Below are 21,921 nucleotides of genomic sequence, written 5' to 3'. Positions count from 1 at the left end.
CAGATGGAACCATTATTCGACAACAGGACACGTTTTTCACTGTAGAAAAAGGTCGTCTGAAATTGAGAGACTTCATGGTGAGACTTTCGCAGTTTTCTCCATAGAACGCTTTTATATTGTACCGCATAACGCAGTTTTGGCGAAGAGGAGCGTTGTTAATCGAAGTTGTGCTGTTTTTGGTAATAGGATGGGAAAGGACAGCTCATATTCTACGAGAGGCCTGATATGGACGGCCCAAAGCTGTCCAACTACTCCATCTCTCCCACTGCTGACCCAGAGGGACTTACAGTAAGATACTTACAGCATCGTGCTGTTGATGTGTTGAAATGAACTTCTGAAAATCAGATTAAATGAACATTTCAGACATGTTCATGTTCACATTAGCCTACATTTGTTTTGCTGTGGTCCCGTTTCTTGTTCACTGTATCCACGTGGATTTGTTCTGTGCAGAAAGTGCTGACAGATGCCCTGGGAATGGTGGGACAGGTCAAGAAAGAACGGAAACTCTTCATGGTGGGACAGACCAGGGTACACGTGGACACCGTTGAGGGCCTTGGCCACTTTATGGAGCTGGAGGTTTGTTGCCATCTCCTTGAACCCATGCAGAAGTATACCATTTGTGTTAACGTCACATTGGTCCAGTTTAGTGTTTGGTCTTCATTTTAGCAAGGAAGAGGTTTTTCAGTTTATTTTTAAATGCTCAGGGGGAAAAAAATATTTCCATTCAAAATGATGTAATGTCTAAATGTAAGTGTTTGACTTTTGGCCCTGCATGTTTGAGTCATGTTGATTTCCCTGTGCCTGTGAAGGTGGTGATGAAAGAAGGCCAGAGCACGGAGGAGGGCGTCTCCATCGCTCACAAATTGATGGAGGAGCTGGGGGTGAAGAAGGAGGACCTGATTGAGGGCGCATACATGGACCTCCTGCTGGCCAAGCAGAAAACCCAGAATGGACACAAATAAAGAGCACTAATGTCCCAGAGTTCAGCAGCAGAAACTGAGACGAGTTGTAGTGAGGAGAGGAAAATACTTTTCATAAGGTCATCAGTAGGTTTAGAAAACAGAAACTATGAGTTCAATCCTACCCTTTCATTTTAAGTCAGGATAAGAAAAGTTGGATACATTGCTTTTAACATTCCACATTTAGAAAAAATAATGCCATCGCCTTTTCTGTTCCTAATATGATTGATGCCTTGGCCGATATCGTCTGTAACAAGCACTTAATACTGGAAAAATATAGCACCTTGATGTGTTAACTCTTAAATTGGAGACCACTCTGGCCTCATTCATGAGTGGCACTTTTTTTTCTAAAAGTTGAAATAATTTGTTATGTAGCGTTGCCAATATTGTTAGCTATTTGTGAATAAATTTTGTATTTCTATTAAAATGTGGTTCAAGTCCCTTCAATATAAATCAGTATGATTCATACTGGTTTTACTGAGTCATCAATTTATTCAATTATAAGTGGAATACCTATGAAATGATCAGTACTTAGCAATACAAACACAATCCAATACAAAAACATGACATTACGTAAATCATTACAAATGAAAAACAAACAAACAAATATTTGCCTTTTAGTAACAAAATAATACATGTAGCCTAGAATGATATCCTGTCCATGGGTTATCTTCTCTTGAGAAGTCAACTATACACACAAGCCCTTCTAAACGCAAATGGGAATGTCTTTACCAGAGTTGGCCTTCGCTTTAATGTTGGCCGCCATAGTCTTCATGTGTCAGATCTGCTCGTCTTGCTGCAGAACGAGTTGGCCTTCGCTATGTAGTTGGCCACCATCGCCTTCATCTGTTTTAGATCCACTTCATCCTGCTGCAGGACCTCCTTGTGTAACCGGTCAAGTCTTTTTGCCTGGTCACTGATGTTTTTCTACAGAAGTGATAATATACACAATTATTAATCACTTCACATTACTGCTGCAAGACCGCTTCCATGTCAACAATAATGTGAGAATTTGGGACCTACCTCTATGATGTCCAAGTGATTTACTGCTACCCCTAACACGCTGGCCAGATTGCTCGAGACGGTGCGTCTCTCCTCCTTGGTCTCTTGCAGGACAAGGTGATACCTGAGAGATAGGGAAAACAAACACTTCAAACTCAGGCCTTATGCACTGTGTAAGGTGTTACAGGGGAGCTGCTACACCAGACGCGTAACTGAAACGTTCCATTCGCGTATGCTGTAGCAATTAATAATCACTATAATCAATGGAAGTAGCTACACCAGACGCGACAATGGGGCATACATTTGGAAAAAAAATAGACCAGTTCTTCTAAAATGGATTTTACATGTGGTGAACAGAACGCCTGGTGTAGCTCCCCAGTTAGAATAAGTAAATGTTTGTGTACTGACTGTTGCTGCGCTGCTTTAAGCTGCTCCATGGCCTCGTCGTATCCATCCATCACCTTCTTCTCGAGAAGCTTCTTGTGACTTTCTGCCGAGTCGATATCCGCTGCCCACCTCTCTTCCTCACCCGCCATGTCCTACACACACACACACACACACATATTTCACAACCTCCTCAAAGACATTACTGACCAGGTTGTCCAGGATCTCAGTGTCCGGTGTGCACAGGGGGGTCAGATGACACCACTTGCCTGTACATCAAGCTCCAGCTGCTCGTCCAGTCTCCTGATCTGTTCCTTCAACTGCTTCACGTCGTTCGATTTGTCGGATATGTTGGACTTCACCTACAGCAGGATAGAATGAAACATCTTAAGTGCAAATTAAAGTTAGCAATCTCCAGCTATGATGACATGTAAGATAACGACTGGGTTTCTAGACCTGCACGTCTCAGTGGGTGACTTTGGACGGTGACATACCTGCTCCAAAGACTCTTGCAGGCTCAGTTTCTTATTGGTCAGCTTATTGAACTCATCCTCTACATCTGTTATCATGTTTCTAAGCGGATTCTGTGAAGCAAAAGAAATCACAACAAGTTACACACACATCCATCCATCTCTGAGCACTCTCAACACTGAGGAGAAGTGCTGTACCTGAATCTGTGCTTTGTATTCCGTCATGGCCGCCGTGCTGTAATCCCGTAGGCTTCTGATCTCAAAGTCATGTCCGCAGGCGTTAGTGGCCGACTGGGGAATGAGTTTCAGTTTACGGGCGAGCTTGTGGTACTCGGCCAGCTCCTTCTCAGCCTGAGGATTTCAAACAGAAGTCAGCAAAAACAATACTTCATCCAGACTGCTGCACAGCAGGACTGAGCAGACCATTTCCCCCCCTCTAACCCCTACTATATTTTATATTTTCTAATATCCAAATTCTAAAACATCTATATAATTGTATTGCACTACTATTACCTCCGCAAAGGAGGTTAAGTTTTCATCGGGGTTTGTTTGTCTGTTCACAAGATAACTCAAAAAGTTATATACTTATAAAAGGATGGATTTGGATTCAATTTTCAGGGAGATCTGAAATTAAATGACCCAAGGAAGAAACGATTAAATTCTGGGAGTGATCCGTATCACCGTTTGGATCCAGGAGGCGGTTATGTTTTCCCTTGGCGGAGGTTTGCGCTCTCTCAGTGCTTTTCTAGTACTATTTATTTGCCACATTACTGTGTCTACAATACTCTCCCTCACCTCCTCCTTGGCCTTGGCCACCGAGATCTCCTCGGCCCACAGCTGCTGCTGCGTCTCCTCCAGGCTGCGGCTCAGGCTGTCCAGCGTCTGCTGGAGCTCATTGCGCTCCCGGTTGATCCGCTCGATGTCAGCCGGCGTGAACTTCTGGTTCTGCAGGATGTTCTGAAGCCGGGCCTGTTCCTGTTTCAGACTGTCGCGCTGCAGGGCTGTGGGAGTGTGCAGAGGAGAGAGATGAACTCACTCAGGCAGATTCACATGGTTAACTTGCTAACGGACCTATCTGACGAGTTTTCACATAGATCTCCAAGTAGTGTCAGTACGAAAAAACAAAACAAAAAAAAACGGTTTTACCTAGCTCGTTGCTACAGTCAACAGGTAATGCAGCCAGTCAGCTACAACACTACACTCTGGGGGCGTATCCATGAGCTCCCATGTAAATACCCCACTCATCTTTTGTAGCCACTTTCCCCAGTTTCTTTCAATCTTTATTTGTATGTTAACCTTTCCATCCCTTGGATTTTCTCAATAATAGACAACCATTGTTTACATTTTGGCATGTTTGCGTTCAGCCAATTCTTAGTGATGGTCTTCTTACTCACTGCAAGAAGAATAGACACGGGTCATCCTTGGACACACTCTCTTCTAAGTGTTTCAAGATATAGGACCATACATGAAAAAGGAATTGCACACCCCAAGATCTCACATGAAACAGCATGTGCCTCGCACATAAAAGGCTGTATATTCTTACTGCGCCAAAAATGTGTGTATGGTTTGGTGCCATATCGCCACATTGTCTCCAGCATGATTGCGGAAGTTGAAAGTTGTTTACTTCTAATTAGGGGGGTGATGATGTAGCGGCTCTGTGTGTGGTGGTCTGATGGCATTTCCACATTTCATACCAGGTCTCGACTGGGATTTCCTCACCTAACTTGTTCTTCCATTTGGTCGTTATATATACTGTAGTGTTGAATATTGTTTAGATTTCATTGAACTAGAATAAAGGAGTGAAATTGGTCTGGGGACCTCTCTATAGTAAGATGTCACAAAGACTTTCATGAGGGAATTGAACCTCTCCATCTCTCTTTTTTTCTTATTTTTCACAATGGTCCTTCAGGACGCTACTTTTTAAGGCACGTTTAGACTTGCTGTAGACAACGCGTTCGTGTACGCATCATGGCTGCCTCGCGTATTTTGCGGTCGTTTGGTGCGTCGGTCGTGCACGTCGTCGCAAGCGAACACGACGCGTCCGCGAGATGCAATACTGACAAGAAAGTAGGGGGCGATCATTGCCAAAACAAAGTGACTGCAAGATGCATTATCGACATCAAAGCTGGGGGCAATCATGAAAGTAAACAATGGCACATGGCCACATCCACATCTGATATTAGGCTACTAGTCTCCCCCTGGTGAAGACCTCCAGTAAGGTGCGTAATGCTGCAGCGAGTCTGTACACAGGACACAGCAGGTCGCACACGGACGCATACGCTTACGCTTGGTCTAACGGCAAGTATAATCCCAGCCTTATAGTTATGTGTTTCCTTTTGTTAGGGATTTTGATCCTTGATATTTTTGTGCATTTACATTTTTTGTATGGACTACGATAAGCAATACTTCCAGACTTTTTGCACAAATTTCCTGACTTTCCCAGGTCTGGAAAGCAGTATTTCAGAATTCCATAATTTCCCAAGCCAGTGCAAGCACCTCTGAACTAATCCTGCAATGTCAACATGCCTTTACAAGAAACTGCAGAGGAATGAAAGGAAGAGGAATGGCAATATCCAGTAATACTGTTGTCAGTATTCATGACAGTGAGAGAACACTCACTTGTAGCCTGAACTTCTTCAACCAGACTGGCAGCCTTGTTGACTTGATTGGATTTAAAAGCTTCCAGATTGTCCCGGTACTCTCGAAGCTTCTGCAGATCTGTCTGCATGTGGAGTTTCTGAGTGCGTTTGTTCATGAGAGGATCCTATCGCACAACAAAAAGAAACAAAAATTGTGAGGTCCACTTGCAGAATGTTAATCACAGAAGGCTTCTTCAAATTTGCTTAAACGTAAGTACATGCATTTAGCTACAGACGTAAGGCTTACAAAACATGCATACACTGTAGATGCCATGCAGATTAAGGAGAAAAAATAAATAATGTAAGCATTTTACACATCCAGTGACCTCATCTGACCTTGTGACTTTCCTTCTCCAGTCTCTCCACCTCCTCTGCCAGGGCCTGGTACCTCTGCCACTGAGACTCCAGGTGCTCCTCATCCACATTGTAAAGCCTCTCTGAAGACAGACAGAACACTATGAGAGTGCACTGAGCCAACCATGGTGGAATAATACCAAAGCTCACAAGCACTGAATCCACCATCCAGTACAGACAGGGTACAGACCTTACACTAAGAATAATGCCTGAACCTGTGCCCGTAATCAAATCAAGAACCAAGTCATACAAAGATTGAGGGAGAAGACGTACTACTAACAACAACGTTTTTATCATTTTGTTTTTATTTATTACGAAATAAGCCACATCAGACACAAAATGCTTACTCAGCGCGTTCAGGTAATCGGCATCCTCCTCATCGAACATGTCCGCTCCCTGCATGAACTTGTTGTAGCTCTCACAGGAGTAGTCCATGAAGAGCTAAGAACGACAGAAGGCCAAGTCAGAAAAATATATGTGTCCAGGTGAAAACGCAACCAGGGAGATTTCAGGAACTTGAAAGCATGGTGTACCTTGTTGTACTCGACTCCTTCCTCTATGTCTGTGTTGTCGTCTGCAAAGTCGGAGAAGAGGAGGTCCTGCTCTCGCAAGCAACTGAAGAGCTGGAAAAGAGAGGGTAAGTGGTGCAGTCAGAACAAGCACGGGGCAAGGGCCACAATCAGGAACAGCGTAATAAAAACCTCAAACAACTTGCTCAAGTGTAGACATTTAAACACATTGTCCAAGAACTGGTTTGGACCTACAGGGGTGGTCTGCAGGTTCAGTTCCCATATTAGACTAGTGCTGATTATTATCAGATTAGTCGGTGGGCTTACCCTGGCAGAGTCCATTAGCCAAACAAGCGCCCCCAGGACCTGTGGCCATGTATGCGGGGCTCCAACTGAGTACATGGAGCTTTTGGAGAGTGCAAAAGGGTACCTATAAACAAACACAAGTACACATTACACAAAAAGAAGTGCACATTATCTGTTTTAATATCCAACCATTCAGAGAGCACATATTTCCTTAATCATTTGCGACTACCAGGTGGAAACAGCATGGGAAGAAGGATAGAGCAGCGGTAGAATGTCTACAACTACATTTGATCTATAACATAAGATGGTACATCGGGGAAAAAAGAAATTACCCCAAGTCTCTGAAGATTCTTGGTACTTCTTCTTCAACTTTGGCATTAGGCATCTGGAAGGTGGGGTCTAGAAGACTACAGGTGAATTCAAAAATCTTCAGGAACTCCTTTGTGGAGGGTGACTGGAGTGACTTGACAGTGATGGTCCCAGGGAAAGAATTATCTGACAGAAACTGCAAGAGAACGAGGAGGAGATCAAATGTATTCTATATAGTAGTTCATAAACATGACTTCAATATGCATAGAGGCTTAAATGAGTTACAATGAAACACTTAATGTCGGTCACCACTAATATGAGAACTTAAGTATTATAATTGTAGAAATGAGATCACAATGTTTTCATTATAACACAACATATAGAGTATATGTTTTAATTTCATTAGAATTATGACATAATGCTTTTGCACTATAACCTACCATTTGACCAAGCCAATAACGGTGGATTTGAACATGGCACCAACCTGATCTTATTACATAGACATTAGACAACATAACCGCTATAGAAAGAGCAATATGTCGGTTTCACAGATTTACTGGGCCCCCTTTGACACCTAGCGGCTCTTAGTATGTTTAGATTAGATTCAACTTTATATAATCTAAGAGCTGGTAAGGCGCAGTGTTGGCGGTTCTTACTAGTATGAGCTTCCAAGCATACAGCTTGCAATGTAGCCGATATTTGTCCAAATGCGCCCTCTTGTGTTTACACTACATATAACAGGTTTCCTTGCAAACCTTTTCATATTTTCTCAGCAATCAAAATGTACTATAAATATTCATTTCAGTAGACTTCTGGTTGGGAACCATAACTATGACATTTGACAAAGACGAACCATAATAACCATTGACAAAGACAACTGGAGCACCACAAAGTAACACTGGGCACAGGGAATTGAAAGACAAAGAAGAAAGAAAGAATATATACTTTTTTGATCCCGTGAGGGAAATTCAGTTCTCTACATTTAACCCAATTTAACCAAATTAGTGAACACACAGCACACAGTGAACACACAGTGAGGTGAATCACACAACCCAGAGCAGTGAGCTGCCTGCCCAACCAGCGGCGCTCAGGGAGCAGTGAGGGGTTAGGTGCCTTGCTCAAGGGCACTTCAGCCGTGGTGGACTGGTCGGGGATCGAACCAGCAACCCTCCGGTTACAAGCCCGATGCGCTAACCAGTACACCACGGCTGCCCCAACATCCACTGACTGAGTATTCACAGTTTAATTTAAGCCAGCAATATCCAAATCATTTTGATCTTAAGTCCCTAGTAGGTTGATGTTAAACAGAGTTAACACACAAACATAATTGAGATTATTTAACACACCTCACAAAGCTGTTTGATGCACTGCTGAATAAAAGCCTTGTCGTGTAAGGGGCGGGGATCTTTGATCTTCTCAGAACCTCCATAGGCCCCAAAGAAGCTGTTTCGTTGGTTTCCTGAGGTTGCACTGAGGAGAAAAGGTATATTGACTGATGCTTGGCAAAGACATGGGCAGTTATTCATATATTGCAATAACATTTAGATATGCATCTCAACTGAAGACAGGTAAGGTGATCTACCATAGAGAAGGAACGAGAAGTGTCGAATTATTATTATTTAAAAGAAACTGGCCACGTCTGTCGAAAAACTCTTTGTAGACACTCACATTCCGAAATAGCTTGTTCTTCGTTCTGATGTTCCAGATGCTTGTCCTTTTGCACTGCTTAATTTACCAAAGAGGTCTTTGCTACGAAAGACAGTAAAACAAGACAAAGTAAGACACGTATAAACAAAACGCCAGACAGGAGTCATAGCACACAAGTCATGTTATTTACACTTAAGATCAAAACCAATACGTGCAAGTGCCTTTAACTATCACGTTAATCAAACCCTTCATTAACGTGTTACCTCTGAGGGGTAGCGCTGACCATACTCGTTCTATTCCCTGCCACACGAAGTGGCAGCTCTGAATATCTATTACCAGTACGTCGGTTCATCTTAGCACTGTGGGAGATGACAAAAAAAGCTCAAATAAGTCACCATCAAATGATTGACATAGCATTTCAGGTATCCTCCGACAAATGAATACGGTGTTATCTGAAAACAGTCAAGCAAACGTATCATACAACGTTAGTAAGACTCATAGCCAGTGCTACGTGCTAGCTTTCAGCTAACGTTTATGTTGTTATTGATAACTTAGCAAGGATGGGAGGCGACACAAACGATTCTCACACATATTTTACGACATGCCTAAACTTTTTTCTCCCCCATTACATTGTCATGGTAGTTTTCAAGTGTATTATGAAAATTGATTGAAATTTCAATACCAGACAGATGAAAACGACTTCTTCTAACGTCAGCCAGAAATTCAAAAATGTCCGCGAACAACACAACACTTGTTCGTTCTTAGGGGCGAGGTTTTGTATAGAGGGGTACTATCGCCACCTTCTGGTCCGGAGTATAATGACCCCCAGTGAACTGAGCTGGTGAAAAGCTGAAAACATAATTTTTGAGCAATGCTGCAGGGCCATGCTCCTGAGTCCTGTCACGTTTCTATGACTTGCACTGCATTTAATAATTTGTACATTTCCTTTGCTAATAAAACATACAGTCGACCTGTGGCCTATATACTACGTTCTCACCATTTCAACCATCTAAATGTGGAGGGGGGTTGAGAAAGAAGTTGCTCCTCATCTCCTCAGATTATCCAGATTCTTCATATCCTACATTCTCCTCTGTCATTCGTTTTGTTTGTTTGTTTGTTTAGATCAGGGGACTGAGAGGACCATGGTAGAAGTTTTTTTCCCCCGACATTTTTTAATCATTGTGCTGGGCAATATGACCCAATTGTTGTCTAGCAGTTGCAGCTTTTGATTCAAATCAGGTATAATTCAATTCATGATGCCATGTCCTGAGGTTCATATAGGGCCTTTGATGGACAAGCACCAAAAAACCTAAACCATGCATTTCAGTATCCTTTCACCCTCATTCCAGCCTGTCAAGTTGGACACCCAGTTTACCTCCCCTCTACCTCTTAAGTGGTTGTCCACTTAAGACTCCATCTCCTGCATCTTGGCCACACTATAGGAGGCAGTTGTTCACATAATGCACAAAGTGGTCAACCAGTTCCCTGCACTCTCGACAATCATGGACAACTCCACAGCTACCTGAGAATCTAGATGATTGGCTGCTCTTGTTGTAATGGACATGAGATAGGCCTATATGTAAAATGCTGCTGTTGTTGATTGCACAATAATAAAAAATAAAACAATGACAGTTTTAAATAGTACCTTTCAAGATACCCCAGGGTCGCTTATTGTGGTGTCTACCAGATTATTTTGGAGATCTGTTGTATTCACTAGAGAAACCGAGCATGATCCTCTCAGTGTAGCTTAATCTGGATGAGAGGGCTTGTTGAAGAAGATGATAGCATCTTTAACTGCATCCTTGGGAAAGTAGACAAAATGCTGTAGGTTGGTTAAGGCCAATGTTGAAATGATAGAATTGCTGTAGAATTTTCCCTAGTCCATGCAGACCTTAGGCTACCATTCAGACTTGCAGATTTGGTGCAGACAGGCAACATTTAGGCTACTAAATTAAATTATCAAGAAATGGCTTCCCTGCTGGAAAAAAACCCACAGCCTGACCAGCATAAGGTAGTTTGCTGGTTGACCAGCTTGTTTGACCACCCTGTGATGGTTGACCAGCTAGACCAGCAAAACTCTTGCAAAACATGTCCTCAGTTGGATTACCCAGGTTTCATAATTCAGCTGGTTTCGCTTGTCGTACCACCTCAAGATGGTCAGTTTAGCTGGTGTTGCTGGTTTAACTGGCCATGCCAGCTTGTGTTGGTCATTCTTGCAAACCAGCATGATCATCTTACATCAACATTGTCAAGCTTGGCAGGCTGGTCAGCATCATGTATCCCACATACAGGCTGGTCACACCAGCATGACTTCCCCGTAGACGGGCTCTGGTCATGCCAGCATGTCCACCTGGTGGCCCAACCAACTACACCAGCAAAGACCAGCAAGAGCTGGAAGAAAAGCAGCAAATACCAGCTGAAACCAGCTACCAGCAAGCTGGGTTTTTTCTCCAGTATGAGAGACTTGATTTAAGTCATCCTCAAAAAAGACTTCACCTACTGAAATGTGAGGGTTCTAGTGGTAGCTGCTAGGCCTCAACAATTTAGTTGTTAAATTGTAACATGCAATTCAGACCTCATCTGTCACTGACTTTGTCATTTTGTAATTCAGAAATTTACATTAATTGTCTATCAATGAAAAATATGTATTGATCCAGTTCATCTCTAAACTGAAGCGTGGTGTGGTCAGTCTGGTGTGTAGATTCCCGGATGGAAGTCTAGCGCCATCTTTATTCTCGTTTTACCGGTGGAGTGGGAACACCGCTCCAGTTGCTATCACTGCTTTAGCTGGACCTGCTGGCTAGTAGTGTCAAACATCGCTATTCAACTGCTCAAATTCTCTACTTATCAACGCCACTTTAGCAACATACCGACATGGGTGATCGAGAGGAGTTAGTTTATCAGGCCAAACTTGCCGAACAGGCAGAGAGATACGATGGTAAGTTACGTTATGCTTAACGTTACAATCAAGCGAAGAAGCTAACGTTAGCTAACGTTACAGTGGATGAACCAGCCCGCTAATGTTAGCAATCAAACTTAGACCTAGCATTGTGTGCTAGTTAGCTTGACAACAAGCTATTCGTGTGATGTGAAATGAGAGTGTCATTACATTTATCATTCAAGTAGATACGAGACATTAGTGGGGTGATTTTACTTTCATTCAGTGTTTCCCACTCACCCTCCCTCTAGCGGGGAGTGTCAAATGCTTGATGAGCAACTGAGGTTTAAAGATGGAGATTCTAGAGAGACAAAATGGCGGAGAATATTAGCTTGTTAGCATAGGTACGTCCAAGGATTCCCTCACTGACTGTGAATCCGGAGAATTCACTCGTCATGTACGAACAAGGCATCAGTGTTTACCAATCATTTGTGTCGTACACGTCAAACTAAAACCATCTGTAGCAATAGTCTGTAACTCCACTGATTTATTTTTCTGCTAGCGTTAAATTCATTGTGAGCGTCCGCCTTCATGGCTAAATCCTATCGTGGTGGCTGAACGCATTAGCCAGCTAGCGCGATAAGTTAACTAGCTAGATGGCAGTAGCTAGCTCAGTGGGACATTAATGTTAACGTTAAAGCCAGTCTGCTGCCTCGACCTAGTAACATAATGTTAACAGTTAACGTTAATGTAGAGATGACTGGTCATATCACAGGTTAACCTAAGTTGGGCAACGGCAAACAATGACCATAACGTAAACATTAGGGGTTAGTACTACTGTATCTGTTAGTTAATGGATACCTGGCTAAATAGCCAGCTAACGTTAACTGTGTCAGTGCTGTTAACGTTAACATCTGTTGGGGTTCCAGAGTTTGTAATAACAAATTAGTTGCATTAGCGAGCTGTCATGGCCAATATTAGCACCACAGATTAACGTTACATGTCATCTAACTCCTAAAGTAACGTTAAGAAAAATCCCATCCAGATAGCTAGCTTTGTGAAATGTACTGTAATGTTAGCAGCAGCTATCTCAAGCCGTCTAACGTTTAATAGAATTTTCAAAATAATTACTGAGTAGTTGACCGTTATTTTCGAATTTTGTATTGTTAGTAACTATTAGTTAGATGTAGTGCGTGCACAATAAGTCAGATCAGCAGGAATTCGCTAACCATGTTTTCCCTTGGTATGCTGCTGCAACCCAATAAGTGGTAGGTTATCTTCCAGGTCATGCCATGAAACTGTCTGCTAATAAGGGTGTGTGCTGTGCACTGTGCTCATTTGCCTAGCAGGTCTTATATTTGACGTAAGGGATCTCCAATGTTAGTCAAGCAACCCCAGCACACAATCAGAAAATGAACAACACTAGTTCTAGAACTCTGTTAAAATTAATTTCTCAAGTATCTCTCAGATGGTATGATAAGAAACTACAAAGTCATTTTTTCTCTCCTGATATGTATTGATTTTAAATTGCCATTAATGAATGAATAAGTAATCTGAAATATGTCTTGACGCACATGTAGCTATGTAATTGATGTGACATTTTTACAGTATTGCACATGCATTCTATTGTGTTGTTTATGTAGCCATATGATTTGTTTTTGTTTTAGAAATGGTTGAGTCAATGAAGAATGTAGCTGGGATGGAGGTGGAGCTAACAGTTGAGGAGCGAAATCTTCTATCAGTGGCCTACAAGAATGTCATTGGGGCAAGGAGAGCGTCCTGGAGGATAATCAGTAGTATTGAGCAGAAGGAGGAGAGTAAAGGCGGGGAAGTCAAATTGAAAATGATCCGGGAGTACAGGCAAACGGTAAGATAAAAGGCATTGAGTGAGCTGGAAACTCAAACACTCTAATAAACATATTCCTGTCAGGGTGAATGTGATGTTTTAGTGCCGTAAAGCACTGAAAAACTACTAGTATTTCTCTCTTTTCGTTATTCTCATGTCTGTACATTATCTCTGTTGGAAGGTTGAAAATGAGCTAAAATCAATCTGTAATGACATCCTGGACGTGTTGGAGAAGTACCTCATTCCAGCATCCAGTTCAGGGGAGTCCAAGGTCTTCTACTACAAAATGTATGCCTTACAGCTTCCCTCTTCCTTCAGAAATGTATTATTTTAAGTACTATTTCCATTGAATGGAGAGTCACACCTTAACTCCTGTTCTGTCTTTTCAGGAAAGGTGACTATCACCGGTATCTGGCAGAGTTTGCAACAGGAAACGACAGGAAGGAGGCAGCAGAAAACAGTTTAGTAGCTTACAAAGCTGCTAGTGACATAGCTATGACTGAACTGCCACCCACCCATCCAATTCGTCTGGGTCTTGCACTTAACTTCTCTGTATTTTACTATGAAATCCTGAACTCTCCAGACCGGGCATGCAGGTGGGTAATTCCTCATTGAATGTTTTACCAATACTGACTGTCCAGATTCATTTTAGTGTTGGCAAATGTCACAAATTCAAATAAAGGGACATAGCTGACTGGTTCTGTGGGTGATAAATTGGTGGATTAATTGTCAGTGCCTTTTCAGGTTGGCAAAAGCAGCATTTGATGATGCTATTGCAGAATTGGACACATTGAGTGAAGAGAGTTACAAGGATTCCACACTCATTATGCAGTTGTTACGTGACAACCTGACACTATGGACTTCAGACATGCAGGGAGATGGTATGTATGAGAGCTCCCAGAACCCACTGACATAAGACACCTAACTGAAATAAAAGCTGGTTTTGCACTTTACCTTTTATGGCAGAAAGAAGCCATTGCTTAATGGCCTTCTCTACCCTTCAGGAAACAGCCCTAGCTTTTTTTTGCAGCAGATCATATCTCTGTTTTTATATTCATGCAAAAGCCATGCAGTGTTTCCTTTTTGGTCAGCTGATGGAGTCTAATTGCAAACACCAAAAGCTATAGTAACATAGAAAATTAGAAACATGTACATCAAGCTGTCAGCGGCTTTAAAATATAATACTGGCGCTCCACCTAGCTGATTTAGGCACTCTGGGAGCAATATAGTGGTAACGCCTGTATGTGAATTCTTCCTGTTCTCCACGCCCATATCTAGTCTGTTTCTAAGCTCTAAGCTCTAACTCTTAACTTGGTAAACTGTGACTGTTAGGACTCATCTCTCCTCTTTTCATCTCCACCATGTAGATTCCTAAGGGGAATTAAAATGCTCATTCCCTATAAAACTGTATTTTGTAAGTTCTCTCCTGTGTTGCCTGGCTTGCTCTTTTTATACACTAACCCACTATGCACATCCACCCACTGACCCAGTAGTTTTGTGTTGCACTGTGTACACATACCGGCTGGCCCAGGTAGAGTTTTTGCGTTTTTCTCTCACATGCTGCACGCACATGTACTGACCCGCTCATGATCTAAGGACACGCCAGATCTATGTCCTGTATTTGTAAGAGTGTGCACTGTACGCTTACGCTCCCCCATTGAATATTCTGCCCTCTCACTTAATCACAAATCCTTTCGCTTGTAGCTTGTTGACCTCTAGTTTGTTGTCACTTGAATCGTTCATGTTTACAGCTGTAGAGACTGGCTTGGTTACACTCACAGGTTGTGGGTATTATTCAGATTTGAAATTTGGGTTTTGTTAATGGTGACTGGCTGTATTCTGCATGTTAACGTAACGCCTCCATCAACAACTGTCTTCATGTCAGTTCTGTTGGTGGCACTAGGAGGCCTGACTTGAGAAACTGTAGCCTGTCTTCTAATTTCCTTTTGAAAGTAGATGGACTAGGGCTGCACGATTTTGGAAAATAATGTTACTGTTGAAGTTGAATATGCGATTATTTTTTAAACTGTTTATCTTCTGGATTATTCAGCAGAGACGGCAATAAATCATTCTATAGTATGACCAACACAATATTAGATAGCCTAAATTGAACATAGGCCTTGCCTCCAGGAAATAACAGTTTATGTTATGACACTTGTATTGATATGTGACTTTAGTGTGACTGCTACATTCTGTTTCTAATTTATTACTGTTTTATGTAGATATAGTCTTTTTGGTTAGTCACATGCAGCGGCAGAAACCTGACACAGTCAGGGTGTATCCTTGTCTCTCACAGACAACAGAGTGACCTGCACACCGTGAGTCAGAACAATCTTGCAACTCGACCGAATGACCCTTCAGCTCAGTGTTCACTCAAGTATCATTACCGCAGTGCGAATTAAGTTCACTCTCTAGTCAGTAGTCAGTTGGATAAACTTACCAGCAACAGTTGCAGTGAGTGGCTGTGCAGCCTAAACAGTCATGAATTTTTAATAGTTAACAAAGTTACCAGTGAGACTTGCAGCATAGGGGAGTAAGCAAAGGAACTAGAAACCAGGGACATGGCAATAATCCAGCGAAAGGTAATGAAAAGATTTATTTTCAACCAAAGTAGCCTACCTTTCTCTGCTGCACTTTGAAGAAGGCAACTATGGTTTGGCATATTGCACGTGCAAGAGCCATGCGTGATCAGAGTGTAATTGCTGTCTTAATGGATAGAAAATCGTGTTTGATTGTATCACGATATTATCACAAATACAATTAATCGCTCACTGATGTATGGATAACTTAGTTTTTAGTACCTGCTTTTGGACACAGTCAGTGTGATGTTGAACAGGAACCAAGATGTAGTTGGCTACCATTAGGAATGACAAGTGTTTACTTGTGAGTGAAACTCGTCTGTGTCAATGTTGATGCGTATTTGCTATCCTTGGCATTGGATACCCATTGGTTTGCATGGGGATCAGGTGGAAATGTGTGTTGACGAAGCATGTTCTGATTGCAAGTGTGCCACATGGAAAACTGAGAAGACATGCAAGTCTTCATCACTTGAAGATTGTCACTGTTTTTTGTTACTTTTGAGCATGGGGACATCGAAAAGGAGCGCTTTTAGTAATTTATGTTTTTATATCAACTGTGTATATATCAGTTGTTCTGATCACACTCTTATTTTACTGTGCTTTTATTTTACCTGGCTAATTGGGACATGTTTTTTTGTTTGTTTGCTCCTGCTGTCAATAGGAGAGGAACAGAACAAAGAAGCGCTGCAAGATGTGGAGGATGAGACTCAGTGAGAAATCACAGCCAATGTTAGACTCCACCCACCCACCTACCTACTCCTACCCACCCACCCACCCTCCCTTCCCCAGTTCCCCCTCAGTGTCACAGAAGGGAGACACAGAGCCCACCCTCGAGTGGTACTCCTCCACAGCTCAAATGCCTCCAGGGCCCCTCACTGTTGCCACCTACCCCCTTTTTTTTCTTTCAAGATTTTTTTGTTTGTTTTTTTTTTTTTTTTTGGTATTTCACCCCATTATTCAACACAGAATATCACTCACCGAAATAAATAAAAAAAACAGACTTGTCAGACTTAGGATTCCCCGTTTTCCCTCTTTCTTTATTTCTGGTACAATTTTTTTATTTGCTTTTCCTCAACGTTTTTATCGGTTGCTGGATATGTTTTTTTTTTGTTTCGTTTTTGTTTTATTTTGATTTTTTTTTTTTTTTCTTAATGTAATATTAAAGAAGATTAACTTTTATTACTTATGTCTACTATCATTAGTTGTGGGAGCTGTAATATGTCTGTGATAGTGCAAACATCAGATGCAACTTTAAAAAGAATCATAAAACCTTTAAAAGGGCAAGTCTGAACAAAGTGCTCTTTCTGTGGTAAAACAAAGTCACTCAGAGGAAGTTGGCAAAATTCTTGATATCCATGTGGAGCAAATGCTTAACATTTATACCGTAGAAGTCATGTAGTAGTGTTTTGCCGTGTTCTGGACTGTACGTTGTGCTAAATACTGTATCACGCAGAAATGCTGAGTTCAGATAATGGCTGCTATCAGCTCAAACAAAAAAAAGAGAAAAAAAAGGAAATGGGGCCTTGTTGCTTTTAAGTCTCAGAGAAAAAAAAAAGTCCATTGGCTGTTGGGAATGATTTAGCACCAAGATGATTGATTTTAAACCTGCATGAGGATAGACAAGTCTTTTTTCTTCCCCTCTGTCCCCCACCTCATTTATATAGCGAATTCTCTTTTTCTTTCTATCTTTCTCCTCTTTTTCATGTTTAACTTGAAGCTAATTTGTACTACTGGATATCTGACTGGAGCCACAGATATAGAATCTGTATTGTTCTTACTGAGACACAGCATGGAATTAACATTTAAACTTAAAAATAAAAATGAAAAACCTTACGTGAAATGTTTGATGCGTCATCTCTTAAATGCTTAATAATACTGACACTATAGTCCTGAATCGAAAAATGTGTTATTGACATAAGCACACGTCCCGGGAAGAATTAGATTAAATGTAGGAATATATTGTCGACATTGCTTAGCATGTGAATAACTGAGGTAAACACAGCCAACAGCATCAGTTCCAAGTCAAAGCTCCAGGAGCAGTCTGGTCAGTGCCGACGTGATGTTATAACCATGGAGCTTTGCCAGCAGACGGCAGAAGTCCGCTTCCTCCAGCAGCTCTTTCTGTCTGGTTTCGGCCTCTTCCATGTCGTCCATTCTGACCAAGATGAAGCAGATGGAACAAGGTGAGGAATACCATTGGTAAGCTATCAGTGATATGTGAACAACTTACACAATGTCCATGTGTCAAGACTTTAAATTTACTGTCTGCATACTGAGATTTGTGTAAGTATTTCATTCGTAATCCTGATCAGAATCATTTCAGCAAAGGTTGAGTTAGTTTCATGCTACTTACGCAAAGTCAGCATATAGCATTCTCTCAGAGAGGGCACAGATTGAACAGAAGAGTTCACAGTCAATTTCTGTTTGTATGTTTACATCACATAAATCCATCAGCCTCTGGAACTGTTCCGAGTCTATGCTCCCCAAGTACAAGTCCTTCAGCGCGTGTTCCATGTCCTATGGAGAGGTGTGTTTGTGGGAATTAACTAGATGTTCTCCCCTTGGTCACTCAATCAGTGTTAAACAATTCAAGAAAACAATGTCCTGCTTGAAATGTTTGATCAAGTTCAAATGTGTGTGCAGGTGCACTTGTGTGTGCCCTTCATTTTTGTTACATGCTGCTGTGCACTGCTTCCATAGGTCAAGTTTACAATAAGAGAGAAGGGATACTATGGCGATACCCTAAAGCATGATTTCCCAACTCTTGGGTCGGGACCCTGTGTGGGGTCAGCAGAAATTCAAATGGGGTCGACTGAGATGTATCTTACCATTGCATTACCAGTGCATTACATAAAATATAGACTAAATCAAAAACATATTATAAACCCTATCCAAGTTAAGTAACTGATCCTTCATTACAATCTAGCTGGGTAAAAATAAAGTTAGACAGCCTGCATGACGTTTGATTGACAGAATTATGCTTGATCAATGTTTGAGACAAGTGTACAAAACAACCAGGCAAGTAAGAACATTTGGGGAAAATCAAAGTACCTGCTCTCATCAGGATGATAGCCTACACTTCCTTGCAACATGTGAATGATTGGGGCCACCAATGTTTTGTGACATCACACACATTTGGGTCACCTGCCATAAAAGGTGGAGAACCTGTGTGTGCGTGCGTGCGTGCGTGTGCGTGCGTGTGTTTGCTTGTGTGCATGAAGTGTGTGTGTGTGTGTGTGTGTGTGTGTGTGGGCATGTGCATGTGTGCTTTCAAATAATTCACCTTAAAAGAGAGGACCATTTTCTGTTTGCTGTCAAACTTTGTGAAGACTTTCAGGTAGGCATTTCTCCTCCGTTGACACACGCAGCAGTATTTCCTGAGGTAGGTCTTTGGGGAGAGAACTTAGACAGGAGTGAGAGTAAAGTAGAAGAACTCATCTTTGCAGCCAAATAAATGCTGAATACAAATACCTAACACATGCATACACATTTATATCAGGCATACCCTCCAACTCTTGCAAGTCCATTGGAAGCTCAAAACGACATATCCCCTTGGATAGGCAGGTTCTTATCTTGATTGATTGGTGCTTGGCATACTAGTGCAATAATATAAACAAGACTGTTTTTGTGTTCATGGCTGTTTGGCGTTTGTGTGATTTGAGTGGCCTGGTTATGTGAAGGGATTTGGTAGAGATCTTACCGCTTTCTGTCTCTCAAACAGCTGAGAGCGGAGTTCCTCCAGCGACTCTTCCCCATCTGGAGGTTTGCTGGGGTGGCGAAGGAGCAGTTCCTGCAAAACAACCTGGAACACACAAGATATCAGAGCTCCCAGTCCTGCTGTGCTTATGGTAGGTATGTGAGACACGACCTTTTGATTCCCAAGCAGCACTGCTGGAAACTTAAGGTTATACACCTCATCTGTATTGTTTGTCTTTGCATGAAATTGTTCGCAAAATGCTTCAATGTAAATGTACACTATGTATACTATGTGCTTATAGAATTGTGTATAAAGGCGATTTGTCAACCAAAAAAAATAATCTAATTTTGAAGTCATAATAAAAAAAACTATGAATCATTCATGATAGAACAATGAGGATGTTTCATGGAGCTGGCTGGGGGATTTGTATCTATCTTTTTGTCTATTTTGGCTCAGAGAATAGTTTCTCTCAGGGTTTAAAAATACTCACATAATCTTTCCATAACCAAGCCAGATGAGTGGTTCAGAATAGAAACAAGAGAAAGCAGATGTAAGTGAGAGCTGACCTCGGGGTCGTACACCAGAGGACTTGTGGTTGGACGCTTTGCTTGTTTGTCTTCCTTTCTGTCACTCCATCCTTCCTTCCTACTCTTCTTTTTCTTTTTCGTCTGTGTCGTCTCTTTCACTTTGTCTTGTCTATCAGTCCTGTGCCTGCAAGATAAAAGGGAGTGCACTGATGATGGTTTGTTAATTATTAATAGAGGTTCCATGCAATGATTTACAGTAGTTGTGTCTTGTTATACTAATACTGTTTATTCTACTATACCAATACTCTGTATTGCTTGTTGCATGAGCATCACAATTCAAATACGGGAATATTTTATTGGAAACTGAAGGTAAATTATGTCTTAAACATAATGTTCACCCATAAAGCATATTCACCTTTTCACTTTCTGTTTTTTGATTTTCCTTGGCATCCTGGCAACGAAGCGGTATGTACTCGGTTGACTTAAACTTTCATCCTTTTCAACCCTGCATGTAAATACAAAGTCAACATTTGAATCAAACTACCGGTAATGTGATCCCCTTAGTTTGGGGGGAGCATGTGCCCTCAGTCCCCACCACCAGAAGAGGGCAATATAGTCAAATAAATATTAGACACTTCAGTTGTGCCTTACTTCAGTCAGATAGGCTACTAAGTAAGTTTGGTTTACTGCAAAGTTTCCAAAAGACAGTTATGCAATTTCCCTTTAGTGATGGTTAAGTGCCCAGGTATGTGTTTATTTAGTTTCCATCCAATGCATTCCTTTATTACTTATGAAGCACTTGGACTCGACAGATGCTCAAGTAACACAAGAAGTCCTTCCTTCCTTTGGAACATACCGTGGAATTCTGGGTTTGGAGGGGCCTGCCTGGTACACAGAATCAGATGGAGGAACTTGAATGGCAGTAAAATATTACTGACTTCCTTTTCAGCTGCTAAGAATAGACACAGATCGCTCTCCCAGGGCTCAGCCCCATCTTAGCAGCCTGACTCTGATCGACTGTCCTTTGGAGCTTTCTGGTCTCTGCCATTATACCCCTCACCTCCAGCCAACTCTGCGATCCTGCCTACCCTGTCTACTCTGCCCTAATAGCTCTCTCTCCAGCTGAGCTCTCTCACAAACAGGATGTCAGTTCAGCGCTGCCTCTCAGTCGCCGGTGGGACAAGTGGTACCCACACCCTGTCCAGCCGGCCCAGAAGCCTTGGGTGGTGGTCATCATGCAAGCGCACGCTGCTTTTTGCGGCACAGCTGTCTCAACAACTAGTCTCGATTTCAGTCTGCTCATTTTGAGACAGCATTTTGTATTTTGCCGTATATGTAGTTCTTTGACACTCAAGACATTCAGTGAGCTGAAGGATAAGTGAAAAGCAGCGTGAGTCCTGAGGCTTGTCTGAAGAATGTGTACAGTATGTATGTGAGTGTCTGTGTGTTTGTCTGAGTCACAGACTGGGCTATTCTAAGATAGACCATGAGGAAGTCTGCTCTTGGGCCTTCACCCCTGGCGATAAGGTTTTTCTGTTTGATTTCTGACCCATAGCTACTTGGTTTTTATCTTGCCTTTTGTTGCTTATCAGTTATTCTTATCATTTGAGCTGTAAATCCTATCAATTTGAACTTGGACATTGACCCAATGAGAGCAAATGTACCCTCATGTATCCAAATGGCATTATTCCCATCCAGTTTGTGTTTTACACACTTATAGTCACGCTTAGTCTGTCAGAAGACCTGTTGCTCTTGGACACCAAGGCCACCATTTCCTGTTGATGCCCAGAAAATGGCCAATTCTCAAACACGTGT

The 21,921-nt window shown here is 41.9% G+C and overlaps 3 protein-coding genes across 6 annotated transcripts; 1 reads left to right on the top strand and 2 right to left on the bottom strand.

Moving 5' to 3' along the window:
• Window positions 1-1,437: 1,437 nt before the first annotated feature.
• On the bottom strand, window positions 1,438-12,733 carry ndc80 (NDC80 kinetochore complex component). Of its 2 annotated transcripts, none has more exons than XM_062553343.1 (17): window positions 12,687-12,733; window positions 8,843-8,938; window positions 8,601-8,681; window positions 8,279-8,402; window positions 6,956-7,128; window positions 6,645-6,747; window positions 6,342-6,431; window positions 6,156-6,249; window positions 5,791-5,891; window positions 5,435-5,579; window positions 3,611-3,816; window positions 3,014-3,166; window positions 2,840-2,929; window positions 2,615-2,707; window positions 2,370-2,500; window positions 1,983-2,085; window positions 1,438-1,886 (listed from the first exon to the last, which is right to left on the bottom strand). In XM_062553343.1, the coding sequence occupies exons 2-17, from the start codon at window positions 8,929-8,931 to the stop codon at window positions 1,731-1,733; spliced, it is 1,932 nt and encodes a 643-aa protein (XP_062409327.1). In that variant the 5' UTR covers window positions 8,932-8,938; window positions 12,687-12,733; the 3' UTR covers window positions 1,438-1,730. The 2 variants fall into 2 exon arrangements, with proteins under 2 accessions (XP_062409327.1, XP_062409326.1); XM_062553342.1 differs by lacking the exon at window positions 12,687-12,733 and adding an exon at window positions 9,262-9,337.
• Window positions 11,306-17,715, top strand: LOC134100243 (14-3-3 protein epsilon). Of its 2 annotated transcripts, XM_062553347.1 has the most exons (7): window positions 11,306-11,517; window positions 13,125-13,324; window positions 13,485-13,591; window positions 13,693-13,899; window positions 14,048-14,184; window positions 14,671-14,717; window positions 16,544-17,715. In XM_062553347.1, the coding sequence occupies exons 1-6, from the start codon at window positions 11,454-11,456 to the stop codon at window positions 14,676-14,678; spliced, it is 723 nt and encodes a 240-aa protein (XP_062409331.1). In that variant the 5' UTR covers window positions 11,306-11,453; the 3' UTR covers window positions 14,679-14,717; window positions 16,544-17,715. The 2 variants fall into 2 exon arrangements, with proteins under 2 accessions (XP_062409331.1, XP_062409330.1); XM_062553346.1 differs by lacking the exon at window positions 14,671-14,717.
• LOC134100242 (uncharacterized) lies at window positions 17,716-20,611 on the bottom strand. Of its 2 annotated transcripts, XM_062553345.1 has the most exons (7): window positions 20,522-20,611; window positions 20,146-20,290; window positions 19,583-19,684; window positions 19,388-19,478; window positions 19,166-19,284; window positions 18,236-18,399; window positions 17,716-18,037 (listed from the first exon to the last, which is right to left on the bottom strand). In XM_062553345.1, exons 1-7 carry the CDS (start codon window positions 20,554-20,556, stop codon window positions 17,905-17,907), a joined length of 789 nt encoding a protein of 262 aa, XP_062409329.1. In that variant the 5' UTR covers window positions 20,557-20,611; the 3' UTR covers window positions 17,716-17,904. The 2 variants fall into 2 exon arrangements, with proteins under 2 accessions (XP_062409329.1, XP_062409328.1); XM_062553344.1 differs by lacking the exons at window positions 20,146-20,290; window positions 20,522-20,611 and having other exon boundaries at window positions 19,583-20,031.
• Window positions 20,612-21,921: the final 1,310 nt, after the last annotated feature.

This window comes from Sardina pilchardus, chromosome 13 (genome assembly GCF_963854185.1).
Source record: "Sardina pilchardus chromosome 13, fSarPil1.1, whole genome shotgun sequence".
Classification (NCBI taxonomy): domain Eukaryota; kingdom Metazoa; phylum Chordata; class Actinopteri; order Clupeiformes; family Clupeidae; genus Sardina; species Sardina pilchardus.
The sequence above is the reverse complement of the archived record's forward strand: the minus strand, read 5'-3'. Positions and strand labels throughout refer to the sequence as shown.